Genomic DNA, 12,935 nt, shown 5'->3' on the forward strand with positions numbered 1-12,935 from the left:
CCTCCTTTCAGAGCGGCCATTTTCTCCAGGGGAACTCACCTCCGTCGCCAGGAGATTGGTTGTAATAGTGGGAGATCTCCAGCCACCTCCTGGAGGGTGGCAACCCTTGTATTTAGCCAGTTCTGGCACCTCCATAATTAGGGACAGCCTCTCCCGCCTCACCAGTGGCTTTCATGTAACCTTCCGCACGTTCCTCGGAGGCCGACGTTACCGGCAGGGGTGACAGAAGAAGCGGCCGCTGCTTCTGCCCTGCCGCATGTGCTCAGCCAGAAATATGGCTGCTCCCCTTCTCTGTGAGAAGGGGGCCACCCTAGTTGGGCTCTCTGTGGTTCTGTGAGGGGGGGGGCTGATCAGGAGGGGGCGTCACGTGGGCGTATTTTTATCTGTAAAGTGTAACATAGAGTCGAATTCTGAGCTGCTCCGACTGTTCCGAGGGGGCGGCGGGGGGTGGAAGCAACCTTTTGGATTGTTTCATGAATAAAGTGGTGTTTTAGAAAAAAATAACAACAACCTTGCTACACTGTGGTGATTTGTGTTCTGGGGCCAGAAAGAACCCGCAGAGCGACAGTTTTTCCCGTTATTTTTGGCAGGCCGCCTGCTGCGTTGCCTTAGATTGGGAAGCTTCCGAGAGGTAGTGCGATACGGTAGTTAGAGAACTGGGTCGGCTTTACATCCTTGCCCTGCCATGGGACTCTTCAGCAACCCGGGACCAGACATTCTTTCTCACCCTAGCCTACCTCGCAAGTTGGTCGTGATGATGAAACAGAGCAGGCAGGAATGACATCATTCCCCACTGGGAAGAAAAGGTGGGTATAAATAAATAGCTAGAACTGTTTGACAAGCGGGTTCGTGCGGCAGCCAAGAGTACATTCTATCAACTGCGTTCCGTTTGCCAACTCTGGCCTTTCCTAGACTGAGCTGATCTGGCTGTAACACTATGGTTGGACTACTATAATGAGCTTGGCGTTGGGCTGCCCTTGAAGACAGGTCAGAAGCAGCAGCCGGCCCAGAACAGAGCAACCCAGCTCTTGTCGCAGTCTGGCCAATGGGGACATCTCTCACCCATCTTCAAACAGCTTCGCTGCCTGTCAGTTTGCTTGTGAATCGAAGTCAAAATGCTGGTGATGACCTTTCGAGCTCTTCAGGGCCTAGGACCCACATCAGTGGGGTGTAATGGTTGAGAGTGGTGGGTTTGATTCCCCACTCTTCCGCACGATCAGCAGACTCTAATCTGATGAGCTGGATTTGTTTCCTTGCTCCTCCACATGAAGCCTGCTGGGTGACCTTGGGCCAGTCACTGTTCATAGAATCATACAGTTGGAAGAGACCACAAGGACCATCAAGTCCAACCCCCTGCCATGCAGGAACACACAATCAAAGCACTCCTGACATATGCTCATCCAGCCTCTGTTTAAAGACCTCCAAAGAAGGAGACTCCACCACTCTCCGAGGCAGTGAATTCCACTGTCGAACAGCCCTGATGGTCAGGAAGTTCTTCCTAATGTTTAAATGGAATCTCTTTTCCTTCACCTTGAATCCATTAGTCCGTGTCCTAGTCTCTGAGGCTAGTCTCTTCAAACTCTCAGCCCCACCTGCCTACAAGGCGTCTGTTGTAGGGAGGGGAAGGGAAGGAGTTTGTAAGCTGCTTTGAAACTCCTTACAGTTGAGAAAAGCGAGGTATCGAGTCAAATAATTTTATGACGGCCACAAGGCCAGCAAAAAGAAAACAAAAGCAGATTCAAATGTATACATGTGTACGAAAATCCATAACGTAATACCCATACCCCAAAGAAGCATCAACTTACAACATTATTACAGACACCATCATCTGGTACTGCTCCCTGTCTTAACATAGATCTAATATACACAATTGGACTACCTGCAGAGATATAAAAGAAACCCGGTCTTCCAATAAAATTCTTGTAAGAGCTAAATCAGAATCAACTGCGATTGGATTACCGGTAATTGGTATAAATCCAAACTCTTCTTCACCATCAGGGGTCATTTCTTCAGAGGTGGGATCCAGCAGGTTCTCACAGGTTCCCGAGAGTAGGTTACTAATTATTTGTGTGTGCCGAGTGGGGGTTACTAATGGGTGATTTTGCCACGTGATTTTTGCCTTAGTTACGCCCCTCCTCTCAGCAGTAGTGGGCAGAACTTGAAGCAGTCTAGCAGGAGGTGCACTTCAGTGTTAACGTGGCAGCTCATGCTCGCGTGCATCTCGCTTTCACACTAAAAGGACCAGCGCAGCGGCTGTGTCCTTGCCACAGCCCCGCCCAGGAATGCCCCGCCCCGTTGTGCCCCGCCCAGCCCCATTGGCGCTACGCCACTGTTTGAATCCCACCACCATGGGAACCTGTTACTAAAATTTTTGGATCCCATCACTGCATTTCTTCCCATATGCCCCTGTGTATCAGAAGTAGTCTACAGGTTGCCAACTGCTAGCTGTCTCCGCTGCTTAGGGCAGCTCATCCTGCACTGACCAGCACCCATGCCTTTTTGTTGTGTGCGCAATAAAAATGCAGAGACAGCTGCTTGCTGAAAATAAAGTTTACTAGCTATTAAAACGGGGAAGGGTAACTTAGATAGAAAACAAGAAAATATATTTCCAACTAGCTAGCTTTGGATTTATATCCCCTTTTCCCCTTCTGTAAGGAGACTCAAAGGGGCTTACAATCTCCTTTCCCTTCCCCCCCCCCCCACACAAGCACCCTGTGAGGTGGGTGGGGCTGAGAGAGCTCCAAAGAACTGCAACTAGCCCAAGGTCACCCAGCTGGCGTGTTTTGGCGCACACAAGCTAATCTGGTTCCCCAGATAATCCTCCACAGCTCCGGTGGCAGAGCGGGGAATCAAACCCAGTTCTCCAGATTAGAGTGCACCTGCTCTTAACCACTACACCATGCTGACAGAACAAAGCTAAGGCTGGGGTCCCACCGTCTCACAGAGGCCTCAAAGTCTCACAATATGCCCCCTCTGCAGGCTAGGGTTGCTAGCTCCGGGTTGGAAAATACCTGGAGATTTGGGAGCTGGTACCAGCGGGGGTGGGGTTCGGAGGGAAAAGGGACTTCTATAATGCCATAGAGTACACCTTCCAAAGTGGTCATTCTCTCCAGGTGAAGGGATCTCCGTTGCCTGGGGATCAGTTGTAATAGTGAGAGATCTGGAGCTACCCTAACGCAGGCTAACCTCAGCTACTGAGCCTGACACGAAGGGGGCTAATTTGAGGTTGTAATTCAGACCAAGTGCGACAGAGCAGAGTCTTCTGCCAAAATCTCCAGGGAGGAAGAAATAGGATGAGGCACACAGGCTGACCAGAAAGCAGCACAAGGTCCAGCGACAGCATTCAGCCGCCTGCCGGCCTTAGCAGAGGCCCCCACTGACTCTCGTTTTGCCAGCCACCTAAAGGCCACCCTGCCAAGTTTCTGGTTACTGTCCCCAGTAAACACTGTATTTTTCCCCCCGAATCAAATACCTTTAATGGCATATAAATAATTCAACATCAACATGAACATCAACACCACAAGGTAACAACAGCCTGTACAACTTTGGGCGAGTTAACATAACGGCATTAAAAAATTTAGCCACAGCTTCCAACAACTCGTAGCTGTGGCTATTTAAAAGATATATCACCTTCTGGTTATCTGTAATAGCTTCATTCCCCTGCAAGAAAGGAATTACGTGCTTCTTCCTCTCTATCTCATAGAAGGGACAATTCAACAGCATATGAGATACTGTTTCCACAGAGCCCTTACATTTCCTGTCTTTATGTGGAATTCCAAGGTGGCGTCCTGTCTTTATGTGGAATTCCAAGGTGGCGTCCAAGACTAAGGGATTGTAAAGGGTGTGAGAGGGTAGGGAAAGAAGAGAGGGGCAGGGACCCCCCACTGCACAGGTACACAGCTCAGAATCTCGGCCCCTGATCTATCCTGAGATAGCAACAACACTGTGAGAGGTGGTGAGAAGGCTTAGCTCCCATCAGCGACATGCAGGCTGCATTATCTGCTGGAAAGGGAGGGAGAATTGGAATAACCCAAACGTTTGTAGAGAAACAGCATCCACTTTCTGAACGCAAGGGTGGTGGAATGCAGTTGCCAACCTTGTTGCTCCACACACACACACACACACACACACACACATGCTCGCCCTTGTGGCTGCAAAAGCTGGAAGCAGACACCAGAGGGAGGCATCCCCTACCATCACGTCCCTGGGATGCCTCTAGTCCAGGGAACTCATGTTTTCCGATAGCCTGGTCTTCATCAGCTTTTCAGCATGGCCACTGGCCACAGCTGAAAGCGGGGCTGATGGGAATCTCGTAGTTCCTGAACATCTGAGAGCCGCAGGTTCCCTACCCCTGCTCTAGGTCAGGGGTAGGAACCTCTTGACTCTCAGATGTTCCGGGAACTACAATTCCCCATCAGCCTTTCAGCATGGCCCAATTGGCCCGTGCTGAAACAATTTATCCTGTGGGATACCCTGCTTCCTGAGTCAGAGCTGTTCTGCTGCCGCCTGCTGAGCAGCTTTCAAAAACACAGTGGTCCAGCTTCAGACAACAGGCGGCCACCCAGGGTGTGAAGGCTGGCAGTGTTGTTGTGGTTACCTAGCAACCCCCACAAAGGCAGCTGAGATCTCCTAGGGCGTTTACACCATGATGATCAGGAGCCTGAAGCCCTATGAGGAAAGGCTGAGGAACTTGGGGATGTTTACTTTGGAGAAAATGAGATTGTAGGGTGGGGGCGGGTAGGGGGACATGATTGCTCTCTTTAAGTATTTGGTGGACTGTTACTTATAGGAGGGCAGGAAGCTGCTCCTGTTTGCAGTGGAGGATCGAACTCGCAATAATGGGTATAAATTATGGGGGGAAAGGTTTTGACTAAAGATTAGGAAAAAATGTTTGCAGTAAGAGTTGTGCAATAGTGGAGCCAGGTCCCTAGGGAAATGGTGAGCTTCCCCTCAATGGCAGTCTTTAAGCAATGGCTGGACAAACACTAGTCTGTGACGCTAGTCTAGGCTGAGCAGGGGTTGAATTAGATGGCCTGTGTAGCCCTTTCCAAGTCCGTGATTCTATGATCCCAGAGAATGCCAGTGACCTGATGGACATTCCTAGGTGGGGCTACTACCCAGAGAAAGCTGTCCGAGTGCACAGGAATATCCAGGAAAGCTAGCTAGTGTGCAGGAAAGGCCAGGGAGATACAGCTTAATAAGTTAAGTATGAAGGGTTTTGATTGGGAAGGGCTTTAAAGATGATATGTAGTTTTAATTGGGTCCAGAAACAGATTGCCACCCCTCCTCCAAATAATAGAAGCAGCACCTGAATCCAATGGTGGGATCCAAAAATTTTAGTAACAGGTTCCCATGGTGGTGGGATTCAAACAGTGATGTAGCGCCAATGGGGCTGGGCGGGGCACGACGGGGGCGTGACCGGGCATTCCAAGGGTGGGGCATTAATAATTTCTCTGTTACTGTAAAAAACTCTCACTGTAAAAAAAAAGTTCCCAAATTCCAGCTTGCATCTTTCTGTCCATAATTTAAACTCATTATAGCAAGTCCTATCATCTACTGCCAACAGAAACAACTACTTCTCCTCTAACTGACTGCCTGTCAAATACTTAATACTTTCAAATACTTAATTTTGTTTCTAGAAATCAAAAGAAGGATACTTTCCTTAAACAAGGAACTTTACCATATTTCTAAAACATGATGTTTTTAAAACAGCCCAACAGGGAGAATTATCCCGTTTTCTACCTTCGCTAACCAGCCACATAGGAAACAACAACAGGACCTTTTTTATCGGGGATTTTTGGACCCGAGATGGGAATTTCTAACTTGGGAAGAAAGCAGACCCAATTAGTAACCCCATCTCGGCACACACAAATAATTAGCAACCCACTCAGGAACTGGTGAGAACCTGCTGGATCCCACCTCTGCCTGTATCTTTAAGAAATGAATGCCCTCTGAGATCTCAGTGGCCATTGTAGGGAATGCTAGCCAACAGCAGTCATTGCCAGTTCTTGAAACCTTGGCTTGTGTTAGTAAAAGGCATCAGAGGGGGCTGGCTTTCCAGGACTATTTTGGCCTCCCAGCTGCCCTCCCTCCTGCCCCGACGGGAGAACTTATTGGACCCAGGCCCAACAGCAACTACTGGGCAACTTGATCATGCAGTTTATTCGTACACAACTCATCTGAACAACTTGAAAGGACTTTTGCAAGCTTGCTAGACTTTTCCCAGGGAGAGGCTGCCATGTCAGGGTCTCCCACATCCAGGTCAGCTGAAAGGTGAGGGGAGGGTGGGGTGGGGATTTTTGATGATGTTTTCATTTACTGTTTTTAAAGGATGTTTTTATGATAGTTTTTAATGTTTATGTTTTAACGGGGCTTTTAATCCCATTATGTAAGCTGCCCTGAGACTTTGGAGCCCCCTGGGGACGGGGCAGTATAAAAGCTTAAAGTATCAATAAAAATAAATAAATAAAATAGATACGTAAATAAATGGAAAGCCCAGGTGGTGCAGCAGTTTCTGTCAAACTTGGGTCTAGGATACACATATTCAAATCCCACTCTGCCATGGTAGCTTACTGGGTGATTCTGGACTCACTGGGTGACATTGGCCCTTTCCGCACAATACAAATAAAATGTTTTCAGGCAGGAAATAAAATGTTTCCTCCAAGGAGTTCCACGTGGATTTTAGCTCAAAACATTTTATTTCCAGCCTGAAGACGTTTTATTTGCATGCTGTTCCCAAACTATTCTTTTGTGAAAATGGGGTGGGGGGTGTGTGTGCGTGTGAAAACGTTTCCCACGTCTCCCGGACTTCCTTGTCAGCATCATTTTCTGACCATCTAGCCAGCAATGTATTTTATTCAGTTTTTTAATGTTATTTCCGGGGGTCGTGCCTTCAAAGCTTCAAAGACACGGCTCCTAGAGAATCACAGGCCAAAGTGTCGAAGCCTCGTACCATCAATCCGCAGAGTTTTAAAAAAGGAACGGCACAACCACAAGATGGCAGCAAGGAATTGATTCGAGGGGGTGAGTGTGGACAAAGGGGTTTTGAAAACGTTTTCAGGGGCATGTGCGGAAATGGCTCTCAGCTTGAACCGCTTCGCAGCACTGGATGAAACAAGAGGAGATACAGTTGCAGATTCTGGGATGGAAAATCTCTTAACGGTTTGGGGGCGGAGTCTAGGAGAGGTGGGGCTTGGGGAGACCTCCGTGGGTTATAATGCCATAGAGTTCACCCATCAAAAGCAGCCATTTTCTCCGTGGGACCTGATCCCTGTAATCTGGAGATCAAGTGTAATTCCCGCTTTTCCGGAGATCCTTGCAATCCCCCGAAGAGAGAACAATGTAAGATGCTTTGGGGGTGAATGAAGTAAATAAATGATACATAAAACAGTAGATGGAGAGGCAGGTAAAAGAAAGGTTGGTTTGTAGATGGGTGGGGGAGCAGGAACGTGGGAAAGGAGAGAGCATATGATAAGGGTGTTGCGAGATGAAATAATGTCAGGAAGAGGGTACGGAGGGACTTAAACGATCCGTGCATGTCCTTGCGGGTTCCACATTTGTCAATATATATGCATTTTCAAGGCATACGTTTCCGGGCTGTCGGATGCCATTCTTGCTAGATGCTCCGCCGCCAAAGTTGCTACGGCAGAAGAAAGTCTCCTCCACCCACAGTCATCTTGCTTGGACAATTTATTCTTCCCATTGTAGCGCAAGGACGCATTTGAGGGATTGCATTGGTAAAAAGTCACCTAGGACGAGCTGCGAGTTGGCAAAATCAGGAGCTTTTTGTTTGCATCTATTTTACTGCACTGATTTGTTTGCTCACTTATTAGGAGAAGGCTGTTATCCGATTAATTCAATGATAAAAGAGCATCCTATTCAGCGAAGAGCTTCCACTCTGCGGCTTCCAACATAACCCGGAAATCTGGTCAGCAGACAAAAGAATCTCCCCCTTTTTTCCAACACCTTCCTTCGGCAGCTGGCCTGTGTCGCGCGTGCGCAGCTTCACTACCCTGGCGCCAGGGGCGGAAACGGGCAACGACCGTTGCAAGGAGGCCGCCGAAGTCCGTCAGTGCAACACGCACGCGCAGTGCGAGACGCGCCTGCGTCGAAGCGGACTTGGAAAGGAGGGAGCGGCGCCTGCGCAGAGTAACGGGGAGGGGGGGGAAGCGGGCGGAGAGAACTAGCAATTGATTCCAGCCGTGTTGGTGGTCTTTCGTACGCATGCGCGCCGGAGCGGGCTGCTTTGCGCATGCTCCTCATGCTAAGGGGAGGGCGCTCTGCGCCTGCGCGGGGAGCGCTGTGGCGGCGGGGCCCTGTGTCTGAGGCGGCGGCGTCCGACCGAGCCCGCCCGTTCCGTTAGCGGAGGCAGCGCGGGTCCCGCCCCCTGTCATGGCAGCCGCGGCCTCCGACTACCCGGGCCCCTGCGGGCGCTTCCTGCGCAGGCCGACGCCGACCAAGCTCGTCGGGTAGGCCGAGCGCGAACGAGCGAGCGACAAGAGGCAGGCGGCCGCCCCCCCCCCCTCCTTCAAAGGCACCCGCCGAAGCGAGCCCTGCGCAGCCCCTCCGCCGGGGCCGCCCTTGGATGTGGGACAGGATGGAGGCCAAGACGGTGGTCTACGACCTGGACACCTCGGGGGGCCTGATGGAGGTGAGCGGCGGCCCTCCCCCCTCCCTGCCCCCTTTCCTCCCCCTCCCCCACACCCAGCTCACCCTCTCTCTGCTTCCTCCCCCCCCCAGCAAATCCAGGCGCTGCTGGCGCCCCCGCGGAGCGACGAGAGCGTCGGCGAGAAGCGGAGCCGGCGGCCGGACCGGGGCGAGCCGCACCCGTCGGGCCCCCACGGGCAGCACCACGCGCACCACCCGCACCACTCGACCCCCGGCGCCGCGCACCACCACCACCACCCGGCCCACCACCGCGACCCGGCCCATCACCGCGACCCGGCCGCCGCCGCCGCGCAGCACCGGCGGAGCGGCCGCGCCACCAACCACGACAGCTGCGACAGCTGCAAGGAAGGCGGCGACCTGCTCTGCTGCGACCACTGCCCCGCCGCCTTCCACCTCCAGTGCTGGTGAGTCGCCCGCCCGCCCGCCCCGGGTCCTTGACAGGCCGCTCGGGATCCACCTCCTCGGGGCCGCCTGCCTGCCTGCCTGCCCGCCCGCCCGAGGCCCGTTAGACTGGAGCGGAAACGCGCCTCCGCCGCTTCTGCTGGGCCGGCCTCCTTCCTCCGCTCCCTCCCCGCGCTCTCCCAGCCGGGCCCCGCTCGCGCCTGGCAACATGGCGACCTGCCTGAAATGGTGATATTTTATTCCCAGCGCCATTTTGCCCGGATCGGCTCTTCGGGCCGCCCCCTCCCCCGACCTCCCCCCCCCCCAAGCCCCCCTGCCGTCGCTCGGGCCGCCGCCCCCGCGCCGTTTCCGGACGTGGCAGCCGGCGATGGCCGCCGCTTGGCAGGAGACGCCCGGGGGTCACCGGGCGGGGGGAGGAGGGAGTCGATGGCAGGAAAGACGGCCTCTTCTTCCGTGGCTGGCTGCGCTCACCTCTTTCCCGAGTCGAAGCGCGCAGGATCGGGGCTCGCTTTCCTTCCAGATAGGGCGGGTTTTTTGTGCTTCCCTCCCCCCCCCCCGGGGGGTGATCCGGATTGCCGTCGATCCGCATCGCTTCTGTGCCCCGTGGGAAGGCTTTTCTGGAGTGGCCCATTGTTCCGCCTATGGGCATCTATGCGCGCTCCTTCTTGTGGCTGGCTGCCCGAGTGGGCCTGCATTTGTTTTTCCCGGCTTAGGAGAAGGCGTGTGGACTGTTTAGCTCGGCCTTGCTTCGGAGCAAAGGGGTTCAGAGGTGGGGGGAGAAGGGCAGTGAAGGTGCTGCGGTCTAGCAGCCTTTGGAAAGGGAAGTGCCTGCAAAATGGAGCTGCTGTCGTTGCAGGGATGCTGCCCTCGCACCTGTGTCCGAAATCTCGCTTGTGAGCCAGACCTTGAAGAAACCGGGGGACCCAGGAGGGAGGGGTGGAAACCCAGGAGTCCCCTGGTGTCTCTTTCTGTGTGTAAACTGATTCCGTAGAGCTGCGGTGGCTCAGTTGTGTGGCGACTAGGCTGGTCGGGAAGAGGCGGCAGCGCGCAAGCGTCACGGCTCCACTCTTGGAGTTGGCTCACAAGAGGAAGGCTGTGGCTGTGTCCAGCTGGGAGGTTTCTGGAGCGTGTGGCTTGGCTCTCCCATTTGTTGGGCCTTTTGTCGCTTGGTATCAAAGCAAGGGAGGAGGAAGGTGGCACTGACTACAGAACCTTCTTTGTAGTCGGAGGCTGGATCTTGCAGTTTTGTACGTAGTCGAAGTGTGAATGTTTCCCAGAGGCCTGGTGGGAGAATGCCTGCCTGCTTTCCTCCAGGAAATGCAGAGCCTGAGGCGCAACTTGAGACTTGGTTGGGCCTCTCCTGCAACCGCCTGCAAATCGGCCATTTTGCCTCCCAGCAGGCAAGACCCTTTGGGGTCTGGGTATCTCATATCTGCTACGTTATAGCCACCTCGCTGCAATGTGAACAGTTACACCGGTAGAGATTGGTTTGTTACCCTTTTTGGGTGATGAGAGAGTCTAGAGCTGCCAGCTTCTCTCTCAAGGATGGCTGATAAGTAAACTGCAATTAAGTAAGATAAACAATTAAGTGAGAAAGAGTCAGCCTAAAGCACAACAGAATCAGTGAAGGCCCATGATATGAATCAACACAGTAAGAAAACCCAATTAAAGTTTCTAAACATTATAATTAAAAAAATATAATATGGGTTCTATTTAAGGCAGAATGGCAGGTGTTTAATTTCTGGATGAGTTCTAATTCAGAACTTTCATGTTGTATATTCCCTTTAAAGTTTGACTGTTTGTGGGGCAGCCGCTTCCAGATCTGGAATAGTATGCCCTTCCCTTATACAGATAATCACACCTGAAAATTTTAGGATGGGATTCACAGTAAGCCTTTCTCTACCCCAGTTTCTTGCTTCTCCCCCTTCCGTAGTTTTCATTACAAAACTGTGGCAAATGGTTTCTACTTCTTAGCTGAAGAAAGCGAGCTCTGACTCATGAACACTCATGTTTGAATGAATGATAGCCTTTAAGGGGTTGCTAGATTTTTATCTTGTTTGGCAATAATGTACACAGCTACCACTTGAGAATCATCCATTAAAATTGGCCATGAGACCTAGTTGCCAGTGGTGTGTGGTATCTCATGGAAGCTGGTTTGCACTTTTGTTAAGCCCTCTCTTCTGTTCAAACTTCCCTTACTTTTAGACGCTCTTCAGTTGGTCCTTTGTTTACTTGTAGCCCTGCTTTGGGTGGAGTCAGTTTCCTGTGTTCTTAATTCATACATCTCTTCTTGGCTCAGATGCAAATGAAATTTACTCACCATACCTCTACGCCGCTTGTCCTTGTTTCGTAAAGTGGTTTGCTGTAAAACAAGCAAGTTAAAACTTACCAGAGACCTGACATGTTAGAATATTAGCACAATTAAATGCAGTTAAAACCCAAGCGAGCAAAAAGCCCACTTAGACAGTACAGCCTTATACTGCCGCCTCAACTGGATGAGAGAAGAAACAGTCCTCACTTCAGCTGGTACCCCCTCCCATAAGGATGAGGTGATAACCCTTTTGCCCCAGAATCAAGGATCTTACCTCCCTTAAGAAGGAAGGAGAGAGCTAACCTTGTGGTGAGGATCTTAAGGTTTTCTCAGGCTTTCTTGGGGAGAGGCAGCCTTTTAAGTACGTGGGAGTTAACCCATAAAGGGCACTAAAGGTCAATAACAGCACTTTGCATTGGATCTGGAGGCACGCAGGGAGTCAGCGCATACTACTGTCATGTGGGTGGTCTGGCTAGCGCCTGTTACTAAACAGACTGCTGCATTCTGGATCAGTTTGCAGTTTCCAAGTCTTCGGGGGCAGTCCCACATAGAGCCCATTATGGTATTCTGATCTCAAGGTTACAGTAGCATGATTTAGGGTTGCCAGATAAGCTTGTCCAGAAATGGGCCAATTACCTGTCCAGGTGCAGGTGAAAGAAGCCACTCCTGGCAACCGTGCTGACATTCTTGTCCATTGATAACACTGCATCAAGGAGTACCCCAAAGCTCTTTACTGAATCCACCAGCTTCCCCGTCCCCTCCCCCCCATATCTAACACAGGCAACCGAAGTCCTTTCAGGACCTTAACTTTTCTAGGCAACATCACCTCAGTTTTATTTGGATTGAACTTCAGCTTGCTCATCTTTTGCAACTTGATCATAGCCTTGAGGCAGCGGCCGAGAACCGAGACTGTGGCATCTGGTGGCTTGCGCAAAAAGACATACCTCGGCGTTATCAGCACACTGATGCGCCCAACCCTAAAGCTATGGACAACTTCTCCTAATGGTCTTACGCAAATGTCAAACAGCACAGAAGAGAGGACATATCCTTGAGACTCCCCACATGTCACTTTCCAGGAAATAAATTCCATATCTCATTTCACCGACTGCACCTTATAATTAGTTGCCTCTTTTGGCTGGTTTGTTTTCAAGCAAAATCTTTGTGCCTGAAGACTTTTTTGGAGAAAGGCGGGGCAGAAGTACCATCAAATAAACACGATTAACTGTAGAGGATAAATGCCTGCTGTTGCTTTAGGCGTTTTCATGTGGCAGCTGGGTGCAAAATACAGCAGGGTTTAAGATACACACAGTTCTGAGGAGAGACTCAGGAATACACCTGGGAAAATAACCCTCCATAGGACCTGAGAGCTTAGTAAAAACCTTGAGGCATCTGATGGTCATAGGTGCGTAATTTTGGGCTGGTCTGGGTAACCAGCTAAAATGCGTAGTTGCCCTAATCCTGCCTTGGAGAAGGAGAGGCAGATCTCTGCTGCTGTATCGAACTTTGGAAGCATTCAGAATGTCCCTGAAATACAGTGTAAGGTTAGCAAACCTCT

General features: G+C 51.3%; 1 protein-coding gene across 1 annotated transcript in view; it reads left to right on the forward strand.

The window, feature by feature from the left end:
* Positions 1-7,257: 7,257 nt before the first annotated feature.
* The window catches only part of PHF12 (PHD finger protein 12), a 34,833-nt gene continuing 29,155 nt past the window's right edge, over positions 7,258-12,935 (forward strand). The window contains 2 exon segments of the mRNA XM_048519073.1: positions 7,258-8,650; positions 8,740-9,071. Coding sequence (XP_048375030.1) covers positions 8,585-8,650; positions 8,740-9,071 — 398 coding nt within the window. The 5' untranslated portion in view covers positions 7,258-8,584.

This window comes from Sphaerodactylus townsendi, linkage group LG16 (assembly GCF_021028975.2).
Source record: "Sphaerodactylus townsendi isolate TG3544 linkage group LG16, MPM_Stown_v2.3, whole genome shotgun sequence".
NCBI lineage: Eukaryota > Metazoa > Chordata > Lepidosauria > Squamata > Sphaerodactylidae > Sphaerodactylus > Sphaerodactylus townsendi.